Source organism: Lathamus discolor, chromosome W (assembly GCF_037157495.1).
Source record: "Lathamus discolor isolate bLatDis1 chromosome W, bLatDis1.hap1, whole genome shotgun sequence".
NCBI lineage: Eukaryota > Metazoa > Chordata > Aves > Psittaciformes > Psittacidae > Lathamus > Lathamus discolor.
Window position 1 is genome coordinate 2,422,070 of NC_088908.1, and position 27,139 is coordinate 2,449,208.

The 27,139-nt window shown below is 44.7% G+C and overlaps 1 protein-coding gene across 4 annotated transcripts in view; it reads right to left on the reverse strand.

Annotated features, from left to right (window-relative positions):
• The window catches only part of LOC136004468 (zinc finger SWIM domain-containing protein 6-like), a 176,896-nt gene extending 150,069 nt beyond the window's left edge, over window positions 1-26,827 (reverse strand). The window contains exons 1-2 of one of the 4 annotated variants that reach the window (XM_065660961.1): window positions 26,205-26,827; window positions 18,110-18,187 (exon numbers count right to left, since the gene is read on the reverse strand). In XM_065660961.1, the coding sequence (XP_065517033.1) occupies window positions 18,110-18,187; window positions 26,205-26,775 (649 nt within the window). In that variant the 5' untranslated portion in view covers window positions 26,776-26,827. The remainder of the gene's footprint in view (window positions 1-18,109; window positions 18,188-26,204) is intronic. The other 3 variants (XM_065660958.1, XM_065660960.1, XM_065660959.1) reach the window with 3 other exon arrangements.
• Window positions 26,828-27,139: the final 312 nt, after the last annotated feature.

The following is a 27,139-nucleotide window of genomic DNA, read 5'->3' on the forward strand; positions in this document are numbered from 1 at the left end:
CTGAAACCAGGACATTAGTATGCTTATTCTATTTAATGTGCCTGTTTAATAAACTGTGCATATTATACAGCTAGTGTATGGTCATTTCGTTGCATACCCTGACTGTCAGCAAAACACTGGTCAAATATAAAGGGTTCAAGGAAACCCCCTTTTAATGTGACAGTATTGGTGTGTGAGACAAATTTGGACAAGGTACAAGCACTACACGATCCTTTAGACATAAACCACTGACCAAGTCTGAGACTAGGGTTGGATCCAGCTGCACACCACCCCTCTAATATCTGAGGATCAGGCAGGGAAGCAAGGGGGTCCCTTTCTGAACCTCATAACTCAATGGGAGGGTCTCCCTAACACATCTTGTCCACTCGCCTAAGGTGACCACCCATTCTGCGACACCTCCTGTTAAGTGCTAATGTGAAATACAAGAACACGAGCAAGAGGTGCATCAGAGTCATTATAGGAACATTAGACCAATGAAAGTTTTCTTAGAGATCCTGTTCCTGCTTTAAGTGAAACACTAGTAGGCCAATATAAGTCTAATAGGGTAGATGTATATCAACCCTAAATGTGGTCAACAGAAGAAAAAAACTTTTTGTAGCTTCTGTACCATGCTTAAAAAACTGCATAAATTTCACTGTGCTGATTAAAAGCTACAGATAACATTCATCTGCTATGTTTTTCACTCTAAAATAACCTGCCAATTACGGTGCAGATGCAAACTTGATATTTCATTTCATAGAAACACAGAATGATTAGGGTTGGAGAGGACCTTAAAATCATCTAGTTCCAACCCCCCTGCCATGGGAAGGGACACCTCACACTAAACCATGTCACCCCAGGCTTCGTCCAACCTGGGCCTGAACACTGCCAGAGATGGAGCATTCACAATTTCCTTTGGCAACTTGATCCATTGCCTCACAACCCCTTACAGTAAAGAAATCCTTCCTTATGTCTAATCTAAACTTCCCCTGTTTAAGTTTGAACCCACTACCCCTTCTCCTATCACTACAGTCCCTAATCAAGAGTCCCTCCCCAGCATCCCTGCAGACACCCTTCAGATACTGGAAGGCTGCTATGAGGTCTCTAAGAAGCCTTATCTTCTCCAGGCTGAACAGCCCCAACTTTCTCAGCCTGTCTTCATATGGGAGGTGCTCCACCCCCTTATCCTCATGGGGCTCCTCTGGATTTGCTCCAACAGTTCCATGTCCTTTTTATGTTGAAGACACCAGAACTGCAAACAGTACTCCAAGCGAGGTCTTATGAGAGCAGGGTAGAGGGGCAGGATCACCTCCTTCGACCTGCTGGTCATGCTCTTTGTCCTGGGTTGAGCAGCAGCAGTCAGTTTTCTCCTTCTTAGGAGCTAGTACAGTGCTGTGTTTTGATCTTTTGGCCTGGGAACAGTGCTGATAAAGACGATGTTTTCAGGTGCTGCTCGAATGTTTGGTCTGGCCAAGGACTTTCTGAGCCTCATGCTATGCCAGGGAGGAGGGGAGGCCGGGAGGAAGCAGAGACAGGACACCTGACCCAAACTGACCAAAGAGATATTCCATACCACAGCACGTCATGCCCAGGATGTAACGGGGAGTTACCCCGGAAGGGAAGGGACTGCAGGGTTGGACGAGGTATCGGTCGGTGCTCGGGTGGGGGGAGTGGGGCGAGTTACCGGTCAGCTGGTGTTGAGGTGTTGTATTCTTTCCTCTTGTTATTTCCTTTATCATTATTATTATTGGTGGTAGCAGCAGTGATTTGTGTGATACCTTACTTACTAAACTGTTCTTATCTCAACCCATGGGAGTTGTATTCTTTTCGATTCTCCTCTCCGTCCCTCCAGGAGCAGGGGGAGAGCAAGAAGGGGGGGAGTGAGTAAACGAGGTTTGTGGTTCGGTTTAAACCATGACACTTTCTGATGCAAACCAGGATATGGTTGGCTTTCTAGGCTATGAGGGCACACTGAAGTGAGCTCACGTTCAGTTTCTTACTGACCAACACTCCCAAGTCCTTCTCTGCATGGTTGCTCTGAATCTCTTCTTTGCCCAACCTGTAGCTGTATCTGGGATTGCCCTGAACCAGGTGTAGCTTTGCACTTGTCTTGGCTGAACTTCATGAGGTTGGTATTGGCCCACCTCACAAGCGTGTCAAGGTCCTTCTGGAAGGCATCCTTTCCCTCCAGCGTATCAACCAAACCACATAGTTTGGTGTCATGGGCAAACTTGCTGAGGGCGCACTCAATCCCACTGTCCATGTCACCAACAAAGACAGGTCCCAACACTGATCTCTGAGGGACACCACTTGTTACTCATCTCCAGCCAGACATTGAGCCATTGACCACAACTCTTTGCGTGTGGCCATCCAGCCACTTCTTTACCCACTGAGAGGTCCACCTATCAAATTGATGTCTCTCCAATTTAGAGACAAGGATGTCATGTGGGACAGTGACGAACGCTTTGCACAAGTCCAGGTAGATGACTTCAACGGCTCTCCCCTTGTCCATCAGTTCCATAGCCCCATAATAGAAGGCCACCAAATTGGTCAGGCAGGATTTCCCCTTAGTGAAGCAATGCTGGCTGTCACCAAGCACCTTGTTGTTTTTCATGTGCCTTAGCATGCCTTCCAGGAGAATCTGCTCCAAGATTTTGCCAGACACAGAGGTGAGACCAAATGTTCTGTAGTTTCCTGGGTCATCCATTTTCCCCTTCTTCAAAATAGGGGTTATATTCCCCTTTTTCCAGTCATCGGGACCTTCACCTGACTGCTATAATTTCTCAAATATGATGGACAGTGGCTTAGCAACTTCATTCACCAGCTCCTTCAGGACCAGTGGATGGATTTCATCAGGTCCCATGGACTTGTAAAACTCTTCTTCATTAGGGACTGTAGCGATAGGAAAAGGGGTAATGGGTTAAAACTTAAACAGGGGAAGTTTAGATTGAATATAAGGAAGAAGTTCTTTACTGTAAGGGTTGTGAGGCACCGAATCAAGTTGCCAAAGGAAGTTGTGAATGCTTCATCCCTAGCGGTGTTCAAAGTCAAGTTGGACAGAGCCTTGGATGACATGGTTTAGTGTGAGGTGTCTGGGCTCATGGTGGGGGGGTTGGAACTAGATAATCTTAAGGTCCTTTCCAACCTTAACTATTCTATGATTCTATGCTTCAGGTTCTTAAGATGGTCTTGAACCACATCTTCTCCTACAGTGGGCCTAAGGTCTTCATCCTCACAGTCCATGTGCCTGCCTTCCAAGACTTGGGTGGTGTGGTCAGAGCATTTTCCAGTGAAGACTGAGGCAAAGAAGTCATTGAGAACCTCAGCCTTCTCCAAATCCAGGGTAGCCAGTCCTCCTTATAGCTTCCAGAGAGAGGGGTACTGTCTTTTGTTTAGTCTGTCTTTTGTTTGCTACATACCTACAGAATCCCTTCCTGTTATCTTTCACATCCCTTGCCAGATTTAATTCTAACTCAGCCTTAGCTTTCCTGACCTGGTCCCTAGCTTCCTGGACAACGCCCATGTATTCTTCCCAGGCTGCCTGTCCTCACTTCCACCTTTTATAAGCTTTTTCCTTCTAAGTTTTCTCAGCAGCTCTTTATCCATCCATCCATGGATGTCGCCTGCCTCTCCTGCCGCATTTCCTTCTAGTCGGGACGCAACACTCCTGAGCTTGGATCAGGTGATCCTTTAATATCACGTATAGCAAACTTCAAATGATGACCGAGATACAGCACATGCATGTTTTATCCCATTTTCTGAGGAAATATGTGGAGGATTAGCTTGTCGAAAAAGGTCAAAGGTCACGCTCCCATCAACAAGCTGAAACAAGACATCTGTGTAGAACATGGTGCAAACCTCTCACGCCAGATAATGAGGAAATGAAGGACACCGGCAAACACCAACATACTATGACCAATCACAGCCAAGGCCACTAAGTGATAAGTGCATGAGAAGGAGGATGGTGGGGGGGGTGCACGGTGTAGCTGCAAAAATGTAGAAGCTATAAACCAATGATATTGTAACATGTAAAAGCTATAAGCCAATGATCTCTCTGTAACCAAACTATAAACATGCAAGCAAGGTATATAAGTATCGATCTGCTTAGCAATAAACGAGACTTGTTGGTCATCATCTGATGAGCTCGTCTCCCGGCGATTCCCACAGAAATACATTTTTTGCTAAATGACCAAGGTTGATTGAAGCTATTCCAACTTTTATCTGAGTTTTCTCCTTTGTGTTCCATTCACTATCCCCACTTGAATCAAATTAAAACAGGTTTAATCAGGATGTGCCAAAATGTATTCAGAATAACCAGAATGCAAAAGATACTAAGAATTTTGCAATCATCAGCAATGTATTTCAACTTTTTAGAAATTAATAATTGAATGATTTCAAAAGGTTCTCAAACGCTGCATCTAATAAGATGAATATCACATTTTGCTTACAAGTAGAAAGTCTAAATCTCAGCTTTGTGGCATTTTCATAATAAATACCACAGGCTTCAGTTTCACATTTTGCTTTTCCCTTCTCTTTTCTTCTTATGACTACTACATGGGGTGGGGGTGGAGAGAAGGAAATTAACTGAAACCATCATGAAGCTCAATGAGAAATACAGCATGAACCTGTATATTCACTATATATCGTTATTCAAGATAGACTTCCCTTCTTTTAAGGAAGCTGGTATTTCCGAAACTGACCCACTGCTTTTAATGTAAATGTTTTGTAAATCCATACAATGGTCTGAATCAAGAATAACCACCCCTACCTGAAAATGAGTTTCAGAAAGCTGATTCCAGTGAAGAATGTTCTGAGGCCTCCCAACAGCCAAAGTTTCAATGATTATGCACAAAAGAATAAATAGATATCTTATTTGCTTCATTACCTGGTGCAGTATTATTCTTGGGAAGATACTATTAAAGGCCATCTCTTACAGATGAGTCTTACAGATTCAGACTAATCAAGTATGTGCCTGTTTCTGCCATCTTTAAAGATGGTAAAGATGAATACATTTAAAAAGACTGCTGGATGAACTAAACCTGCCATCTGCACAGCATAACTGTGTATTAGGTTTGCGGGGGGGGGGGGGGGGGAGGGGCAGCAACAGGGTTCTGTGAGAAGCTGCTAAAGCTTCTCCTGTATCCAATAGAGCCAATGCCAGCCAGCTCCAAGACAGACCCACCTCCAAGATGGACCCATCACTGGCTAAGGCAAAGCCAATCAGCACCAGTGGTAGCACCTCTGTGATAACATATTTAAAGAAGGGGTGAAATACTGCTGTGCAACAGCAGCCAGAGAGAGGAGTGAGGATATGCAAGAGAAACAGCTGTGCAGACACCAAGGTCCATGAAAAAGGAGGGGAAGTGGTGCTCCAGGCACCAGGGCAGAGATTCCACTGCAGCCTGTGGTGAAGAAGGCTGCCCCCCTGCAGCCCATGGAGGTTAACAGTGGGGCAGATATCCATCTGCAGCCTGTGAAGGACCCAATGCAAGAGCAGGTGGATATGCCCCAAAGGAGGCTGTGACCCAGTGAAGAGCCTGCGCTGGAGCAAGCTCCTGGCAGGACCTGTGACCCCATGAAAAGGAGCCACATGGGAGCAGTTTGTGAAGAACAGGAGACTGTGGGAAGGACCCACATATGAGAACTTCATGGATGACCTTCTCCCATGGGTGGGACCCCACATGGGAACGGGGGAAGAGAGAAAGGAGGAAGAAGCAATGTCTGATGAACTGAACATAACCCCCATACCCCTACACCACCCAGGGAGAGGAGGTAGAGAACTGGGGAGTGAAATTGAGCCCAGGAAGACGGGAGGGGTGGGGGGAAGGGGTTTATAAGATTTAGTTTTATTCCTCAATATCCTACTCTGATTGGAGTGGTAATAAATTAAACTAATTTCCCTAAGTCAAATCTGTTTTGCCTGTGACAAATAACTGGTGAGTGATCTCTCCCTGCCCCTATCTCAACCCATGAACCTTTTGTTATATTTCTCTCCCCTATCCAGCTGAGGAAGGATAGAGCAGTTTGGTGGGCACCTGGTGTCCAGCCGAGATCAACCCAGCACAAACTGAAAGGAAGTCTCTGGCCTAAACTCAAATAGCACCAAAGTGGATAAAATGAAACAAACAATTTTAGTAGTAGAATCATAGAATAGTTCGGGTTGGAAAGGACCTCAAGATCATATAGTTCCAACCCCCCTGCCATGGGCAGGGACACCTCACACTAAACCATCTCAACCAAGGCTTCGTCCAACCTGGCATTGAACACTGCCAGGAACGGAGCATTCACAACCTCCCTGGGCAACCTATTCCAGTGCCTCACCATCCTAACAGGAAAGAACTTCCTCCTTACATCCAATCTAAACTTCCCCTGTTTAAGTTTTAACCCATTACCCCTTGTCCTGTCACTACAGTCCCTGATGAAGAGCCCCTCCCCAGCATCCCTATAGGCCCCCTTCAGATACTGGAAGGCTGCTATGAGCTCTCTTCTTTGCCCAATCTGTAGCTGTGCCTGGGATTGCTCCAACCCAGGTGTAGAACCTTGCACTTGTCATGGTTGAACTTCTTAAGGTTGGTATCAGCCCACCTCACAAGCATGTTGAGGTCCCTCTGGATGGCATACCTTCCCCGCAGCATATCAACTGGACCACACAGCTTGGCGTCATCGGTAAACTTGCTGAGGGCGCACTCAATCCCACTGTCCATGTCAGCGATGAAGATGTTTAACAAGACCAGTCCCAACACCGATCCCTGAGGGACACCACTTGTTACTGGCCTCCAGCTGGACATTGAGCCATTTACCACAACTCTTTGTGTGCGGCCATCCAGCCAGTTATTTATCCACAGAGTAGTCCATCCATCAAATTGATATCTCTCCAATTTAGAGACAAGAATGTCGTGTGGGACCATGTCAAATGCTTTGCACAAGACCAGGTAGATGACATCAACTGCTCTACCCTTGTCCATCAGTTCTGTAGCCCCATCATAGAAGGCCACCAAATTGGTCAGGCAGGATTTCCCCTTAGTGAAGCCATGCTGGCTGTCACCAACCACCTTGTTGTTTTTCATGTGCCTTACTTAGCATGCCTTCCAGGAGCATCTGCTCCAAGATTTTGCCAGGCACAGAGGTGAGACTGACTGGTCTGTAATTCCCCGGGTCTTCCATTTTCCCCTTCTTGAAAATGGGGGTTATATTTCCCTTTTTCCAGTCATCGGGAACTTAACCTGACTGCCATGATTTTTCAAATATGATGGACAGTGGCTTAGCAACTTCATTCGCCAGCTCCTTCAGGACCTGCGGATGGATTTCATCAGGTCCCACGGACTTGTGCACGTTCAGATTTTTAAGATGGTCTCGAACCAGATCCTCTCCTACAGTGGGCCCAAGGTCTTCATTCTCACAGTCCCCGTGTCTACCTTATAAGACTTGGGTGGTGCAGTCAGAGCCTTTGCCAGTGAAGACTGATGAAAGGAAGTCATTCAGAACCTCAGCCTTTTCCAAATCCTGTGTAGCCAGTTCTCCTGAGAGCTTCCTCAGGGGGCCTATGTTGTCCCTAGTCTGTTTTATTTGCTATGTACCTGTAGAATCCCTTCCTGTTATCCTTAATATCCCTAGCCAAGTTTAATTCTAACTGGGCCTTAGCCTTCCTAACCTGGTCCCTAGCTTCCCGGTCAACATCCCTGTACTCTACCCAGGCCACCTGTCCTTTCTTCCATTTTTTATAAGCCTCTTTTTTCCTTTGAATTTTCCTCAGCAGCTCCTTATCCATCCAAGGAGGTCTCCTGGCCCTCCTGCCACACTTCCTTCTAGTTGGGATGCAGCACTCCTGAGCTTGTACTATGTGATCCTTGAATATCAACCAACAGTCTTGGGGCCCCCTGCCTTCCAGGGCTATATCCCATGGAACCTTACTAAGCAGGCTCCTGAAAGAGGCTAAAGTCTGCTCTCTTGAAGTCCAGGGCTGTGAGCTTGCTGCATGCTCTTCTGACTGTCCTGAGGATCTCGAATTTGACCATCTCATGACCACTACAGCCAAGGCTGCCCTGGAGCGTCACATTTCCAACCAACCCCTCCCTGTTGGCGAGCACAAGGTCAAGCATGGCACCTCTCCTTGTCGGCTCCTCTATTACTTGCAGAAGGAAGTTGTCTTCCACACAATCGAGGAACCTCCTGGATTGCTTGTGCCGGGCTGTACCATCGTTCCAACACGTCAGGGTGGTTGAAATCCCCCATGAGAACAAGGGCCTGTGAGCATGAGGCTTTTCTTATCTGTCTATGGAGTGCTTCATCTGCAGGTTCTCCTTGACCAGGCGGTCTGTAACATATCCCCACAGTAATATCTCCCATAGCTATTTTCCCTTTAACCCTGACCCACAAACTCTCTGTTAACTGCTCACCTGCCCCTAGACAGAGTTCCATACTCTCCAGCCTATCCCTAACATAAAGGGCAACTCCCCCTCCCCGCCTGCCAGGCCTGTCTTTTCTAAGGAGCCTGTAGCTTTCCATTTCAACACTCCAGTCATAGGAGCCATCCACCATGTTTCTGTGATGCCTATTATATCATACCCCCGTAGACGTGCACACATCTCTAATTCCTCTTGTTTGTTTCCCACGCTATGGGCGTTTGTATACAGGCATCTGAGCCGAGCTCCAAATGAAGCCGGCTCGTTGCCTTGAGTGGCTGGAATGTATCTACATTGCTCCGAGCATTTATTATAGGTGTTGGCAACTAACTGGGTGTGTTGGGATTAAATGATGCCCCCCTCCCCCAACACATCTAGTTTAAAGCCTCCTTGACCAGTCTGGCAAGCCTCCTACCAAAACTGCTCTTCCCCTTCTTTATCAGACCAGCTCCACCAGCCCCCAGTAGACCTGGCCTACAAACTTCAGTCCCATGTTCAAGACACCCAAGCCCCTGACTGTGACACCACCCTTTTAACCATTTATTAACCTGGCTAATCCTCCTAGCTTTTTTTAGGTCCTCCCCTGTGTCCTGGAGAATTGACCAAAAGACTATCTGAGCTCCAGAGCCCCTAACTACCTCTCCCAGGGCTCTGTAGTCTTTCTTTATGTTCCCCAGTCTACTACTATCTATATCCCTAGCACCCACATGCAGGCAGCCTCTCTGTAATATCCCTGATCCGTGCCCCTGGTAGACAACACACCTCCCTCGAGACCGGGTCAGGCCGACAGACGAGTGCTTCTGTCCCTTTCAAAGTAGAGTCCCCTACTACTACGACCCGCCGCTTTTTCTTGGCAGCACCAGTAGAGATCTTTACCTGTGCATCAGCCGGCTGTTTCTGGTGCAAGCGCGTTTCCTCATTAGCCTTCTGCAGGACAGCAAAGCCGTTCTGCGTGGGGACAACAGATTTAAGAGGAAGCCCCTTGCTTTTAATTGTCCTTTTCCTCCTTTTTTTGTTGTTTTTTTTTTTTTTTTTGTCACTAATTCCCAGCTTCCCGGGGTAACGGCCTCCCCCAGTATGACCTCTTCCTCACATCTTCAAAATTAAAAACCCAAGAGTTGTCTTAGACTACTCAGTCAAACAACCTTGTATAACTTCACACCTACTGCAGCAACAAAAACTATGCAAAGACATGGCTAGTGGAACATTCAGCACATAAAGAAATCACCCTGTGGGCAGTCTCCCAACAATGACTGGAAAGTAATCCACAGGACTTTACCTCTTGATGGAAAGCAATGTCATGGTTTAAACCTAGGCAGCAAATAAGTACCATGCATTCACCTCCCCCTCCCCAGGCAGGATGGGGAAGAGAATCGAAAGAATGTAAAACCCATGGGTTGAGATAAGAATACTACTAATACTGCTAAGGGAAATAACAAGGGGAGAGAATATTAAACTAAAAAGGGAGAAGAAAAAAAATAAACAACAGTGATGCCCAATAGAATTGCTCACCACCCGCTGACCAATGCCTAGCCCAACCCAAGCAGCAATCAGTCCCTACCAGGTGACTCCCCTCAGTTTCTATACTGGGCATGACATGCTGTGTTATGGAATACCCCTTTGGCTAGTTTGGGTCAGCTGTCCTGTCTCTGCTTCCTCCTGGCTTCTTGTGCCCCTCCTCACTAGCAGAGCATGAGAGACTGAAAAGTCATTGATCAGGGTAAGTGCTACTTAGCAACATCTAAAACATTAGCGTGTTATCAACATTATTCTCAGTCTAAAGCCAAAACACAGCACTGTAGCAGCTACCAGGAAGAAAATTAACTCTATCCCAACCAAAACCAGGACAAGCAGTCAGATGTCTTTTGGGAAGGTGCAAGATAAAGGTCCAAAGAGGGGAAATTACAGCAAGCAGCTTCTGGCCATGTACCCACAGGCAGCATTCTCACCTTCAGCTGGTGCAAAGGTAGTGCTTCTGGAGGGCTTTGGCAAGGATGCCAAGTGCAAGTCAAGATTCCTGAACCAGCTCTGAAAATTTCTGAACTTGTGAGCAAATTTGTATGCAAAGAAATAGGTAAATTCTTCTAGGTTTTGGTAACAGACTATTTTTCACTCAGACTTGCAATATGAATATCCACCATGAGCTGTCTTTTCTATTAAAAAAATTTCAATCCCACTGAGTTTTAAGTTTGGCAGGTTTGAGGAGGTTCACTCAACTGTATGGCACAAAAATTCCAGGCTTTTAACCCTCTTAAAAGCCTTTCCAATAAAGCTCTTTTTTACTGAGGGAAGGAAAAGAAACTTCCACAGAGTAAAACTGCAATATTTGGTTATGAATAAAATGTGACTTAAAATACTTTTTCTAGACTAAACTGAATTTGTGTCACTATCATGAATTTGCATAAATATAATAAAGTACACATATCAACCCACAGCAGATGAAATAATTTAAGACTTTCATCAAGATAAAGAAAGCACTGCTCCTCTCCTCTTCTCCCACTCATGTCCTGTAAGCCTTCATCCTTCTTGGGATAGCACTTCTTATGCTGAATATAGATTAGTCAAACTTCAAAAGTGAACATTTTCTTGACTGTGCTTAAAATACTTCTTGCATTACTCAGAGAGATTGTTGCTTATTGGCTGATAATACCTGACTGCTCTTCATTCACTAGGTGGACAGGAGTTCAAGCTGATACTTCTTTAACAAACCTGGCTTATGGAAATCATGGTCAGTTCACAGAAGCATCATATTAAACACCTATGATTAGCTGTGTCAGGGACAACAGATAATGGTCCTTGGTGAAACACACAAAGACAGAAAAGTACTGTGTGTTCTCTTTGGCTCCTCCCCAGAAGGTCCTGCTTTGGCTGCTCCCTGGAGAGTCCTGCTTTGGTTCCTTCTCGGACAAGTCCCAACCCTTGGAGACCTTTCTAGATATTGCTGGCCACTTCTTCCGACGTAGGCTGGCCCCCTGCGTCAGAATGAGTGCACATTTTTGTTAGTATAAAAAGCCTGAGCTTCATGCGATGCAGGGAAGCAGAACTTCATACCATCCAGGTCAACATTGCCTCTGCAGGGATGCCCGCTACAGTAGAGCCTGCCTCCTTGCACTGCAATGATGATCCTTGGAGCTGGTTTCCTGATCATCTTCACAGGGTCCTTGGGGTTGGTAAGATATACACTCTTCAGAAATATCTTTTACTGTATCTGTTAGATTCTCTATATTTTCCTATATTAATAAACTAGTTGTGAGTTCTCTATTTGTCTCTCATTTTCTCTCACCTGGAATCCTCAAACTCTGGAACATCAGCCTAAAACATGAATTAACAGAAAGAAGCAATCTAATTTTAGAAAACTCTTAGCAGTGCAGCAGTGGAGCAGGAAAGATAACACACTGAGTAACTTCACCTTCCTCAAATGAGGAAATTTCAGTTTAGAAGCCTGGATAAACATGTGCAATAAACACCACCAACAGAGGTTAGAAAGGAAACTAGATGCTTCAATTAGGGTTGGAGGTCATGCAGGCTCCTTTCCAGCAGGAGTCAGCCAAGAGAGATAAAGCACCCTGCTTAAACTCTGTACAACTTAAGGATTGTCTCACTCATGCATACTTTAAAAGAATCCAACAGCCATAATCCTCTAGACAGAGCTGTAAGAAGGCTCTAGGAAGTGAACAACCCAGATTAATCCTTCCACATTGAAACAGGCTACTGGTGTAAGTGAGCCTTGTTGATAAACTTTAATCCCCCCCCAGTGCAAGCAGCTGAGAAAGCATCCTCTCCCAGAAAGGCCCACATAAAGCCCCATGAAATCTCCATTTATGGTAAAGGGAAACCATTTCTGCCCCGAAAGTTGACTCATTAGCAATAAGAATCATGCGACAGAGCTTCCAATGCACTTCTTCCCTCCCCCAGTTATGGGCAGGATTAGTGCTGTGTTAGTTCAGTCCATCTGGAATAGATCACACCTGCTTTATTCTAGTCCTGAAAACAGATCAATTCAGTAAATACACTTACTGGAGCAGCTGTCTGCCATTGAACTTCCACACTGTGCAAGTTAAATAAAAGCACTAACATTATACTCAAATGCTGTTCTACTTGGGGAAGCAGTAATGATACTGGAACCCCACAGAGCTATTTTAGACTCTCAGTGAGGCCCATATCAAAAGTACTCAGTTTACAAGCAATAAGAGGTTCCCCCCCACCCTACATGCCAGCCATACAAACTCAGCTTGAGATCTGCAAGTCCTGTTCCATCATTTCCTTCTCATGCACTACTACCAATAATGAAGACCATGCAAGCCAATTAAAATCTCTGCTACAGCATCATGACCCTTGCAGCCTGCAGTGAGGCTGCCAAGAGGCAACTGATTAAAGCCTGTGATAAACACATAAATATATTGGCTTTCGCAAATCATAGGTGTTGCTATGTGGACATAACTGTATGAGTTTGCAATAACAGAAACAAAGCTCGCTAAGGACACAAGATTAGACAACAAGTTGAAAATGGCCAGAACTCTTGAGCAAAAAGGAGTCACATAGCAAAAGAATTTGCAAAGGTAAGAGAAAAGGAGGGGGGGAGGGGCTTGATATGAGGTAAGCTCGTGCCTGGAAAACATAGGGTTAAAGTACTTTTAGCCTAACTTAGGTCAAAGATAAAGAACAATGTTTATGCTGTAAGTCTGTGGAATTTAGTGGCCCCACTAAACATGAGCGAATTATTTCACACCATCCTTCTACTTATCAGTTAGTTTGGAGACAGTGCCTCCTGAGAATCTGCTAGCTTTGGATACTCCTTGTCTGCCTGTCCTGTTTTGCTTGCAATAAATTTTGTACAGAGGTCACACTGTTCTAAATCTTTGCCAGATATCAGAAAAATTACATATATGGCTGGTTTCAGCTAGTTTTGTGATTACTGGGGCATCCAACTGTGCCAAAGGTGAAAAGTACACCACAAGGAAGACTGCTTACTTCATCTTGAAGACCCCTGCCCACATGAGGAAGACTGTTAACTTCATTCTCAAGATCCCTGCCCACAATCACCACAGAGCAGTGCGCAGACACCAAGAGGAAGAAACTTATGATAATAACTTCCTGGAGCTAGTTATAATATTCCCCACCTATACGCGGGAATTATGAATATGTATGTGACTAATGCAATAGTGAAAGTACATAAACCTGTAACAAATGCTAATCAGCGTGCCTCTGGCTACGGTCACACACCCAGTGCTGTTGCTTTTGCTTTATTGACTTTGTCCCTCAATAAAACCCTGTTATCTCGATTAGAGGAGTGAGCTCAAATTTCACAAAGTCCAAGAAACAAACAGGAGATTCCAGCTCATTCTTAGCTATTTTGGCACAGCAAGCCTAATGAAACAAAGAGCTGTAAATGCTTATTTTAGCAACTGAATTCAACAACTATAAATGAAAACAAAACATAAAACACATAATTTGGTCCATAAACAACTGTATAAGTGGGAAAACTGCCTCAAAAGTCTGTGTTACATATAAGCATGCTGAAGTACTGTCTCAAAAGAAGATGTGAACTTTGAAGGCAAAAAGCACCTTTTGCAACAGCTATGATGATACAGAGAGAAGTGAGCATAAACAATTGGAATAAATAGGTATGGATAAAGAGATGCGGAAGATGCCTCGCTCATACAGGCCCAACATGCATCACATCTCAGGAAAGGCCTATGCTGCCATCTCTGGAACAATCAGGCCACCTTGCCACCTTTTGCCAATAGTGAACTCCCAAACACAGCAGCCATCTCCTTTCCCCAGGCAGCAGTCAGAGCTTCATGATCACTTCAAGCCAGTCTAAGTTTGACTGACATAGAAATGAGTCCTGCACTTCTCAGTACTCCCCTCTTAAAATCTACTCTCCCTTGACAGAACAGTACCACTTTTTTTAAATTATTTTTCACAATAAACCAGATAAAACTCACCTAGCAAGATCTGAATTCACAACCAGGCCAGATGTCTGGCTCACCACACAGCTCCACAAACCCTGGCACAAAGTGCAAACTTTAGAACTGCAGCATCCTTTTGACAGCACGCGGCATTTAAGCCAGCCTAAAGAAACCATGTCATTCACCTTGAAGTTACAAACAGTGGTCTTCACAGTGAGTGAAGTTTGCAAATGACAATCACAAAAATAATTCCCAAAACACAAGTTTATAAGCACAGCAATATGCTTTTTCTGTTCTAGGAGTCACACAATGAGGCACAGAGCAGTAAATGAGTCACAACACAGCAAATAAATAATTTGATTTACCATATTAATGACTAGAGTATTTCACAATGGAAAACATTTGTTAGGCCTGTTTCATAGTCTGTCCTTGGAGGAGTTAAAGTGACAAGAGGGAGCAAGCTTGCTGGAATAGGCTCCTGGAGAAAGACTCCCATGCTCACAAGGAAGTGTTACAACCACACTATGCTGCTGTACCAGCAACTTTCCTCATTGACCAAGCCTGCTGCTGTGAGGAATGTGCCCACTCCCTAGAAAAAGGGGAAGAGTGTAACACTGCTAAATTATAATTAGAAATACAGTATTAACTTCTCTCAGAATAAAGGTTTATGGCTTTTATTTATAATCTTTCTCAGGCAATCTAAGATTACCAGCCTTAGAAAGAAGACAGACATCAGGCTTGTATTTTAGCCTTAAATCTGTATTTACAAAGATCGTACACTACTGGTTTTGGCCTCTGATCAGCACGACACCTTTTATGACACAATCCAGGTTTTGTAGGCAAGCACAAGCACTTGTTGTTCTTCGACTTTCAGCAACCCCACAACAGAAGGATCCTCTGAGAGACCAGGCAAGATGGACAGCTGCTCAATTTCCTCTGTCTCCAAAGCAGCAATACCAAAAGCCCATCGGTACCCTTTTGGGTCTTTCAAGTACCCTCTCCTGAGGTAGCGTATGACGAGGATGCATAGAGCCTCTGGACCAGTCACAATGGGGTGCTTTTGCCACTTCCTCCCAGTCAGGCTGATTTCAGCCTCCAGTACAGTCAACTCTTAGGATCCTCCTGTCACTGCAGAAATATAGATGGGTTCCACCCCTCGACAGCTTGATGGCATCAAGGTACACTGTGCACCGGTCTCTAGCCTTATACTTCTGTGGGACTGATGTGCCAGGCCATCTTATCCATACAGTCCAGTAAATCCGATTGTCCCCTACCTCCACCTGGCTTGAGGCAGGGCCCCTCTAATAGTCATCACAACTTTGAACACTTAAGTCATGTTGAAAGGGATTATTCTTTGTTATCACAGGAGCTGGAGTAAAATCAGCTCTTCCACTCCATCTGGGAACCTGCTCACCAGAGACTGAAGCCACAGCTCTCATGGGATGATCAGTCTCAGCCCTTGCTCCCCTCTTCAATTCACTCACCTGTTCCTCCAAAGCTGAAGTAGGTTTTCCATCCCACTTCATCATGTCTTCTCCGTGATCCCACAGGTAAAACCATAGGGTGGCCCGTGGTGTATACCTCCTGTATCTTCTCTCTTGAAGAATAGGACACCTTTTGTTAATAGCTGAGACGTGTGTTGGTACACATGAGGAGCTGGATAAATCAGATAGATCGTCCCTCAATTGTTTGAGATCCTGGAACAGTTTTTCCACAGCTGAGATGATGGAAGGGATGAGATTGTCTTCGAGCTCTCAGAGTTTATGAATCATTTCATCCACTGTTAGTGGTACTATGTCATTCTGGGTTACTGTTGCCAATGAATGGGCATATGATGATGATGCATTCCGCGTTAGTTTTCGCCACATGGGTCGTGTACATTCGGCTTCATCTGGGTCTATGGGTATATTCTGCGTTATTTGCCTTGATGTGATACATCATCTCTACGATGGCTGATTCCCTCAGAGACTGGATGCCTTTGTCTAAAGTAGTCCACTTGGCCAAACGACTCATAACATCGTCCTTGTATGGAAACTTTTCTTTCACAGCTGCCAAGAGCCGCCTCCAAAGACTGAGGGATGTTTTCTCTCTTGCAATTGCTTTGTCAATTCCCCCTTCTCTAGCAAGTGATCCCAGCTGCTTGGCTTCCCTACCTTCTAGTTCGTGACCATCAGCCCCATTGTCCCAGCATCGGAGCAACCAGGTGATGATGTGCTCCCCTGGTTGACGGGTAAAATCTCTCCGCAAATTCCGTAGCTCAGTTGAGGTCCAAGGTCAAGAAGTCACCTCTTCTTCTTCTTCATCATATGAAGATGACTTGTGCTCAAATGTTGGACCGGGTGGTGAATGCATTGTTTCTTCATCTTGATTCACCCTTCTTGACTCTTTTTTGCTTTTTCTCTTGCTTACAGGGGCAACTGATATTGGTACGAATTGGTCCTCTGGTTTAGCTGCAGTGATTTTCACTGTGGTTTGAGTAGCAACTGTACTTGTCGCTGGGGGTGGTGTAGCTGCTGTGCTTGGAGCTGGGGTAGCCATGCTGTCTCAACCCTTCGTGCCCCACGTTGGGTGCCAAAAAGAACTGTTGTGGTTTAAACCCAACCACAAAGGTCGTTCAGTCATTCCCCCCCCCCCCTTTTTTTTTCTCCTTCTTTCTTTCCTTTCCCCTCCCCCTGATCCTCTCCGCTCCCAGAGGGATGGGGAGGAGAATCAGGAGAATGTAACTCCCACGGGTTGAGATAAGAACAGCCCAGTAACTAAGGTATAACACAAATCACTGCTGCTACCACCAATGTTAATAATGATAAGAGAAAATAACAAGAGAAGAGAATACAATACCACCACCAAACGAGTTTGACCCCCTCCCAAAGAGGGACCGTGCCCTTCTGGGTAACTCCCAGTTACCTCCCTGGGCATGATGTACTGTGGTATGGAATACCTCTTTGGCTAGCTTGGGTCAGGTGTCCTGTCTCTGCTTCCTCCCGGCCTCCCCTCCTCCTTGGCAGAGCATGAGACTCACAAAGTCCTTACCCAGAATAAACATTACTTAGCAACAATTAAAAGCAATCGGTGTTATCAGCTCTCTTGCCAGGCTGAAAGTCAAAACACAGAGCTTGCACCAGCTACTAAGAAGGAGAAAAACAGCTACTGGTAAACCCAGGACACCACCACCCTAGACACTGCTGTTAGACACCTAGAACACATCGCTAACAAACTTCACAACAACCTTCTGCTCACAAATCTATTCATTTTCACAGGAAACGAAACTGAACAAAGTACTTTTGCCCATGGAAGAGGAGCTGCTTAGTGCTGAGAGCAGAGTGTGGTGTCACCAAGCTCTGTAGAGGATGAGCCTGCCAAAGGTCCCTCCAACCTGTGCTGAATGTGCTCCTGGCAACTTACACTACTTGTAACCAGCTACTGATAGAAAACTAAATCTCAGAGTACCTCAGCGGCAGTCTCACCACCAGCCCACATTGCAAACGTACCCTTCCCACCGTACTTCAAACCAACATCAGACGGCAGCAACTGCAATATCGGTGGATCTGCTTATTCCCTCACACCACACTCCATCATCCCCAGGTTCAGAACATTAATTTCCTTACCAAAGTCACATGCAATGCTATCCCTTCCATGCTACCTGGCCCAAACACCAATCAAGCTGCCAAATAATTGAGTACACCAAGGCCCTTGCCTGGAATGATTCTGCCATTGAGCCTTTGCTGGTTCCAGTGCAGTGCATCATAATGGGATGACTCTCACCAAGGTCCCCAGTGGATTTTTTTCGGGAAATACTTCAGGATTTTATTCCTTTACCTTTCAGTGCCTCTATAAATTGATGATTACTCTCCCAGAACTTTTGACCTTTACTGGCTTTTGTGGCTCCTTTACTTCCTAAAAAAAAAAAAAAAAAAAAATAAAAAAAAAAAATCACAGCTCAGTGTTTCGTTGCAAAGTCGTCCTCCTCTGCTTCCTCCTTTCAGTAGATGCTTCTCAACACTTCATCTCTACTTCTTAACTTCATTTCATTATTCAAGGAGGGAAGGGATGATGGACCTCATAACAGACAGGATTCACTGAAGTGAATGTGCATAATTCACACTTCTTTCCATTTATCTAGTCAAACATTGCACACACCCCCCATCCTTATTCCCAGGTCAGCACAACATATAGCCTAAAAAAAAAAACAAACCAAAAAAACCCCCAAAACCCAAAAAAAGCCCACCCAACCAAACAAAAACCAACCCTCTCAGTTCCTCTCAAGTCTGAGTACCACAAACATTCACTACTATGGAGGGAAAACAAACAAACCAGAAACAAAAACCACACATAGCTGCTCTTTTTGTAATACAGAATGCTTTAAAATTAAGCCATTTATTGCCTGTTGAGAATTAAGACACAATTTGACTATACCTTATAATAAAATTCAGTTATATTCTATGATCTTACTAATGCATATTTAACTCTATGAATAAATCTGTTTCAAACAGTTGTACAAAACAAAGCCAATGATTGTTTTACCACTGTAATGATGGAGCCCCCACCATGACCCAACAGAAATAGCTTCCACTTTTGATAAAGTACAGTGTGACAAACACCCTTCAAATAGATAAGTCAATACACTGTTTTTCAGGAAGTATCTGACACACAAAAGGAGCATCTTATTTATAAAATTTAAATTGGGATGCAAGGTTTAAAATGAGCAAAAGTACACCCACTTCATAACTTTAAACATATTTTACAATTTCAAAAGCTACAGGACAGCTAAGTTACTGTTTGCTAACCTGCTTTCCATTTTCAAAGCTTTGTTTCATTTTGTAGGAAAGAAACTATCAGCTTCCACACCTTCACCCATTGAAAGTAGACCATGTAGAGGGAGCAGTCATTCAGACTACATCCTCCTTAAACACACCTCTTCAGGGATTTACAGAGTTATTTGACCTTTACCTTACCTCAGGCATGCCACTTGCCCACTTCTCTTCCTAGCCTCTCATCTATAAAGGTCAACTCAGTATTTTACTGCCTTTCTTCTCTTTAAGTACATCTTATTCAATGAGCCAAACTCTTGTTTACTACTAAGCACTTGTTCACTCCAGCCAAACAGCCACTTACATTTATCATCTATATAACTAGCTAGAAATTAAGCCTGTAAATTACTGACAAGATACATGACAATGTAAAATTTGATCACCGAAAACTGTCAGTAAAATTAACTGGCATGCTGCTTCTAAAGGTAGCACCAATCAAGTTATTCTCAACTTCCTTATCCCATCAGACTGACAAGGTATCTGTTACATCAAATCCCATCCCTAGTCACTGCCTACCATTCATACATTAGTGGCACATTTAGCTGAATTCACCTCTATAAATTCATGCATTTCGATTTGATCAAGAAAACTGCATGACAACTCTCACATATCATGGCTTGCAATAACAAAGATCTAAAAAAGAGTTTTATGTCATACTCATCCCTCTGCTCTAGAAGAAGCAAAATTGAAGTTTCATGCTTCTATGTAATATAGCTACACTAGATCCAGATACAGAATATAATGGACTGATATTTCATCCCCAAGACACCAACCGTAGTCAGTTTGCAAGGTTTCAGTTTACAACCTAAATCAGTGGGGGAACCAAGACTCATTTTACATGTACAACAGCAGCAGTACAGCCAGTTGTCATTGCTCATAACAGTATTTCAGAATAAAAGCATTCCAGGTTTCTTTCATTGAGGTAATATATTAAACAATTAGTTTAGAACGTTGATTTTTCCCTGTTCTTGAACTCTTAAAAATCACCAGACTCAGCAGAATTGTCTTGAAGAAGCACAAGCCATGCTTAATGTGGTCACTGAGGCCAACTTCGTAAATATAGAATCATAGAATGGTTAGGGTTGGAAAGGACCTTAAGATCATCTAGTTCCAACCCCCCTGCCATGGGCAAGGACGCCTCACGCTAGACCATGTCGCCCAAGTGTTTTACTAAGACTACTTCTTCACCCTCCCAAAGCAGTATATTGTATTCCTCAAACATGAAAGGGGAAAAGTAAGTGCTTGAGGCAACTGCTGTGCAAGTAATCAATAGCTTACTGTAATGTTCTTCACACAATTCTGCTAACTCCTGTCTGTAGACATTTCTGTTAATGAATTCTTAACACAGTCATTTTACCTGCCATTCTTTCATGGCCAAAACTGCAGTTAAGAGGCAAAAATGACAACAAGCATATGAAATCTTGAAGACCATACTATCTGCAGTTATTTATACATAAATGCATTATCAATATCATCATTAATCACTGAATATGAATTAGTGCTCTATAAGCTTTAGGCCAGTCAAAAACATCAAAGTTGAATATAGAAACCCAATACTAATAAAGCTCACCAGCTGCTCTTGACAAGGGTAAGAAGATGATTTGCTAAAGAGTTTGTGTTGCCACTATGCCTTGCACACATAGCTGAACACTGGTATGCAGAGAATACAAACCACTACTATAAAATAGGAAAGAGTCAAACTTTAAGAATAACAAAACAATCCCAAGAGAGACAGTGATGACGAAAGCCTTCAACCCAAACCCCTGCTTGTAACACAAGTTTACAAATACAAAAATAATACATGCAAACTTGATCCTCTACTGTATTACTGAAAATTTGTCACACACTTTATAAAAGTTTATCCAATTTTAAGTGCCTCAGTGGTCAACTGTTCTTTATTTCAGTAGTCAGTATAAATTAAACATTGTAGTCAGCTGCACAATTTCTATACTGCATCTGCATTACTACAGAGCTGTCAGTAACAAGTCAGGAGTTAAACTTGGCATGCATACAAAGGTCTCACTTCTCACAAGTCATACAACTATGCAACATTTGATTGTCTCAACATTTAAAATGATCATTTGAATGTAAATAAGCTCCCTCCCCCCCCCAAAAAAAATAAATTTAATCCCCACTACTGTTGGGTAATTTCTGCCTATAGTGCCATTCCCCCCCATTTTTCCAATAATCACATATTAAAGGTCTGACACCAATTAACAGTGAAAGATGACTTATGTAAACAGGCAGATTGTTAAATAAAGCAGGACAAAAGCTAAATCACCTGAATTTTCAGCACATTAATTCAGTAAATGAGCTTCTGATTTATCTGGTCAGCTAGTTCTACTAGTGTGAATAAAGTCAGACCTCAGCTATTTCACATGCATTTCCAAAGCAAAAAATTCCAGATATTTCAAGACTATCAAATGTAGTCACTTGCAACATAGAGTAGATGGTTAGAATAAAAAAAACATAAATAAAAAGATTAAGTTCCCTTTTTTATGCATGCAATGGTGCACATAACAATTATCTTAAAATATACTTTAAATGCAGCTAAAAATTCCTATCTTTCACATTTTATTTTTAAATTTTCAGGAGGGTTTAATAAAGCATTGGTAAAAAGCACACATTAGGAGACACTTCAGTCTTTCTAATTTGACACAATTCATTAAATTATTTTGTACAACTGCTCAGCTCTTACAGCAGGCCTTTTATGAGTTCTGACTTTACCACAAAGGAATTCTCTACACTTTAGTTACTATTAGAAGTCTATTCTCCTCTGGTCTGCTTACACATTTGCAGAATTAAGTCAGAAAAAAAAAATAATTTTAAAGTAGTGACTTATATCACAAGTTTTCCAGACATCCTGGTCTTCAGCAGTGGGGCCAAAGCAACAAAGACTGGATGCATATTGCTACCTCATCAGAGAACAGCATGGTAATGCATCTCAAGGGCATCATGAATCATAACTGGCACATAGCTAGAAGGAAAATGCAAACCAGTGTGCAGTACCAGCCAACATCCCTAATGATACAGGTCACAGAACATTATGAAGCCATGTCAAGAGCTGCATACATATCCAGAAAAGAAAAGCTTTTTACATAGTTTTAGATAGTAAACAAAAAAAAAAAAAAAAAAAAATTCCAAGGAAACAGATCTCCCAGATCAAATGCAGTTGTTAGACAGTACTCAAGTATTCATATGCTGTCAGGTTGACTGCATTCCAGGCAATCAGAATTTGCATTAAATCTGTACCCTTGCTGAACATGAAAGCTTTTTAAAATTTCAAATTAGTTCCTGTCACAGCATATTCATAAATTAGAATAGCATTTGCCAGTTAAAATAGTGTGGGGTTTTTTTGGGTTTTTTTTAAATGCATTAAATTCTCCTACCTAATCAACAAAGAAAATCTAAAGAGAAAGTAAGTTAAAGGGTGTCAGCTGCATTCTTATACTACCATAACTTTGCACTCATACTTTAACTACTACAAAACTACAGGATTTGCCTTGACATAACAACTAGATTACCCGGATAGCAGGTGACATTAAAACTGAACCCATGCTTGCATACCTTATAGTGTACTACATAACATACTTTATCCTTCACCAGTAAAAACTGCTGTTCATAATAACATACTTCTCACCCTAAGGGGGGGGGCAGGGTTTTTTTGTGGTTATTTTTAGTGGCAATATTCTGTGTTGGGTTTGTTGGTTTTTTAATTATAACTTTACCTGTCTTACGTAAGGGTTCAATTTTAATAGGTTCATTAAAAAAAAAAAAAAAAACAAATAATATAGCAAAAAAATACAACCAATTGTTTTTAAGGAAAAAAAAATTGTCCAATGCTAACTTCTAAATTGTTTCAGCCTACCATCACAAACATATTTTGCTTTTAGTTAACTGTTCATCTAAACGTTGGAGTGCAGAGAGAGCGCATGTGCACAAGCGTCAATTGCTAGCATGACAACTGGCTCAAATTCAGGAATTGCTACATACCAAAACATCTGACCATATACAGAGATAGAATTGCTTTCCTAAACTGAAATAAATCAATTTTCAGAGCTTACTTAGGAGCAAGGAGAGCCCTGAAATTAGGGGAAAAATTAAGCGTGAGAAACATGAAAAGTAACACAAAAGAAATTATGAAAAATTGTTAGGTCAACCCAATATAAAGCTTCTACAGAAAATAAGATTCCTTGCTTTAAAAACTGATGGAAAGTGATTTACAATACATTTCCTCATTGAAAAAAAAAATAAAAAAAAAATCTAGTCCAACTGCCTGACTGGCCAGAAGTTAAAGCATATTATTAAGGGCATTGTCCAAATATCTCTAAATGCTGACAGGCTTGGGGCATCAACCACCACTCTAGGAAGCCTGTTCCAGTGTTTGGCCATCCCCTCGGTAAAGAAATGCTTCCTAATATCCAGTCTAAACCTCCCCTGGCACAGCTTTGAACCATTCCCAAGTATCCTGTCACTGGATACCAGGGAGATCAGCACTTCCATTTCTACCTCAGGAAGTTGTAAAGAGCAATGAGGTCACCCCTCAGCCTCCTTTTCTCCAAACTAGACAAACACAGAGTCCTTAGGCCACTTCTCAGAGCACGTCTTCCAACCTTTTCACCAGCTTTGTCCAGAAACATTCAAGGACCTGAACATCCTTCCTAAATTGTTGGGGCCCAGAACTGCACACAGTGCTCAAGGTGAGGCAGCAGCAATGTCAAATGCAACAGGAACAATGCACCATGCTTGTGAGTGTTTAAGAGGCATTTGGACAATGCCCTTAATACAATTGACATGTTCCATATCACCAGCTTCCACTACTATTTTTGTGTAGCCTTTCAAAGAAGGCTAGCATAAGGTTAAAAACAAACAAACATGTATTTTCAGCAGTAGGTACAGCATTTGTTTGGAATGCAGTTAAGGGGTCCAAAAGCAGCAGTCAACACTTCAGTTGTATTTATACATATTTTCTTTCTTCACATTAACCCTTGCCAACATTATTCCTTTTGAAGCTATGCAAAAAGATACCTTCCTTTTTTCTTTCACAACTACTCATTGAGGCCTATTCCACTGCTGAAAGCAAGCAAAGCCAAGCTCACACTGGGCATCCTATAAAAGACTGCATATCTTTTATTTATCACCCCTTCACTTCATTTCCACAGTGAATTCCTAGCTTAAATTTAATCAGCCAAGAAACCCTCGGTATGTACAATCCTGTCATTCTTCATTACTTACAAACAGAATCAAGTGCAAGCAAAAGGGAATAAAAAAAATTGTCAACAAAATTAAAAGCACCATACTTCTGGTTTTGCTAGTCCTGAGGAACCACAGATGCACCTCAGAACGAGAGAAAAGGAGAGAAAGACAAAAGATTATATTTATAAGAAAGCTAATTAAAAAAAAAAACCCACAAAAAAACCCACCTTTCTTAACCTCTTAAGGCTAAAGCTGAATTCCACCTAGGCATAAGGAAGGGCGCTTAACCGAAGGACAGCAACAGAGCCTCCCTTCGAAAAATAGAAGGCACGTTTGCAGACTGCCTGCTAAGTGAAATCCGCTGCAGGCAAAGCCGAGGGGGAACCTAGCACACTCCGACCTCGAGCAACAGCACCGGTGCCGCCGCCTCCACAACTCAGCCCGGCTCAGCCCCATACGGCGCTGTGAACAAAAGGCGAGCAGCAGCCACAGCTGAGTGAGTCACCGCCAGGGGACGGTCCAGCCCAGCATAGGGCCGTACCGACCTGCCCAACGACTGTCGTAGCCGGCTGTAAGAAGCGATATTTTCAGTCTCTTTTGTCTGGTTTCCCCTTTCTAGGGAGAGGGAAACAGAAAATCGAAAAGAACACAAATAAACATGAAAATAAGAACAAAGTGCCCAGTCATCGTCGTCGTTGCTGCCGCCTCATCCTCGAGGCACCGCCGCACGGCGATACGCTCTGTACACCCAGACCGCATGAAGTGCAAACACACCACTCCTCAGCGGAAGTTTTCCGCAGAAGCTGTAAACCCCTTCCCGCGGGGCCATCACCGCCCAGACTGGGGGGGTACTTGCGGCCGGGGAATGGAGCCTCCTCTCTCCCCCAGGCTAGACCTTTTATCGCGGAAGAGAGCACCAACCTCCAGTACCCTTTAAACGGAAGCAGAGAAGAGCTAACCGGAGGCACCAGCTCACAATGGGTGAAGAGCGGCTGCGATAGCCACCAGGTGTGGGGGCAGTGGTGGAAGGAGGAGGAAAAGCAGCACCTTCCTCCTCACCTCACCGTTATAATGCAAGGGCTCGTCCCAAAGTAACTCGTGTGCCCCTCTAAACCGTCACCCCTAATCCGGGGTCTTTTCGACGCGCGCGCCCCCCACCCCTCGGTGGCGGGGCTTAGGCGGACCACACCCCTACCCTCTGGCTCGCCGCCGCTGCCCTAGAAATGCTTTTGTTTGTGGCTCGCTCTCTTTCCCTCCCCCCAGCACTGCACAACCGTTCCTGGGCTCTCGCACTCTTTGATTTCGGACCACGGTGCATTCCACTCTCTTCCCCCACCGGCCACCTTCTGCTGATTCATTTCCACCGACGGTCCCGGGGGAGGTGTGGTGGTATCTCCTCACTATTGTAGCTCGGGGCATGGTAATGATTTGGATTATCAAGGGTGAGAAGGAACAGAGCCAAACGGGATTACAGGGAAAGGGCACGACACATCGGTGGAGTTCAGGGGACAGGCGGAGGGCATCGTATTTAGCCCACTTGTCGGATACTAGGCCGGCCGCTAGCGGCGGGAGCCGTGGATGTGTCACGGAGCGGGGCGAAGGGTTTATTTCGTATTTTGGATGCGAGGAGCATACTGGCAGAGGAAGTTGCGTGGCCTGAATTACAGTCTGTGAGTGAAGGGTTCGTGCAGGCCGGGCCGAGAGTGGAGCAGCCCCCGAGGGGCTGCCAGGGCGCGCTAAGGAGGCGGGGAAGCTCCGACCACCGGGGGGGACACAGGAAGGGAGGCAGCTCCCCGGATGGCAGACGGGTAACGCGCAGGGGGAGATCCGCGGCTGAGGAGGCCAGCGGCGCCCTGCCCATGTGGCAGCGGCACAGCTCCGCAGTGCGGTCCCGGCCGGTGACTCACCGACTTGCAAGACGTTATCGACAAAGCCGCCATCTAGCAGAGCGATGCCCCTACGGAAAGGCAGGCGGTTCTCGGCGGCGGCGGTGTCCGCGCCCCCACCAGGCGCAGTGCCGGCGGTAGCCCCTCCGGGGGTGATGACGGAGTCCTCGGCACCGGTGTTGAAGGAGGAGTACATGCAGATCTCCCTCTCGCTGCGGGGGAAGGACCAGTAGACGATCCTACGCTGTACCGGCTCTGGAATCCTCTCGAAGCGCTCCTCCACCCGCTGGAAGGGCCACTTCTCTGCCACCTTGCGAGCCGCGATGTCCAGTAGGGAGTCGGGACTCTGGGTTTTGCCGAGAGGCAGCAGCCCCAGGGCGGCGGCGGCGGCTGCTGCTGTGGCTGCTGCAGCAGCAGCAGCAGCGGCTGCTGCGGCAGCAGCAGCAGCAGCAGCAGAGGAGGATTGGGGGCAGAGCGCCCCACTACTGTGTCCAGTGCTGGCCACCCGCTGGCCTGGCCTGCACCCTGAGCCATAGCCGGGTCTGCAGCAGAAGTGCTTGGTGGGAGGAGGGAGATGACCACGCTCCGCCATGATCACGCCACTTGTAAGTGGATAGCGGAAGTGACTGTACCCTATAAACGACACCAGGAAGACAGCAAACCACCCCCTGGCTTACGCCCCCTCTTCTCTTACATGGCAGCAGGAGGCGGTACCAGCCACCTTGCCCACGATGGGGGGCGGAACCTTATGCAAATCGGCACCACAAACATAAATAGAATAGCCTAAGAAAGGTTTGGTCTGTGCTGGTCGGAAATAGTGCGCCCGCTTCTGGCGCGTGATGCCGTATCGATGTGTCGCCTTTACTCCCACCCTGCTGATATCACTAGCGCAAGCCTGAGAGTGCTTTGCGCGCCTGGTGGGAAAAGAGGGATGTGGCTAGCTGCGCTCGTCTCTG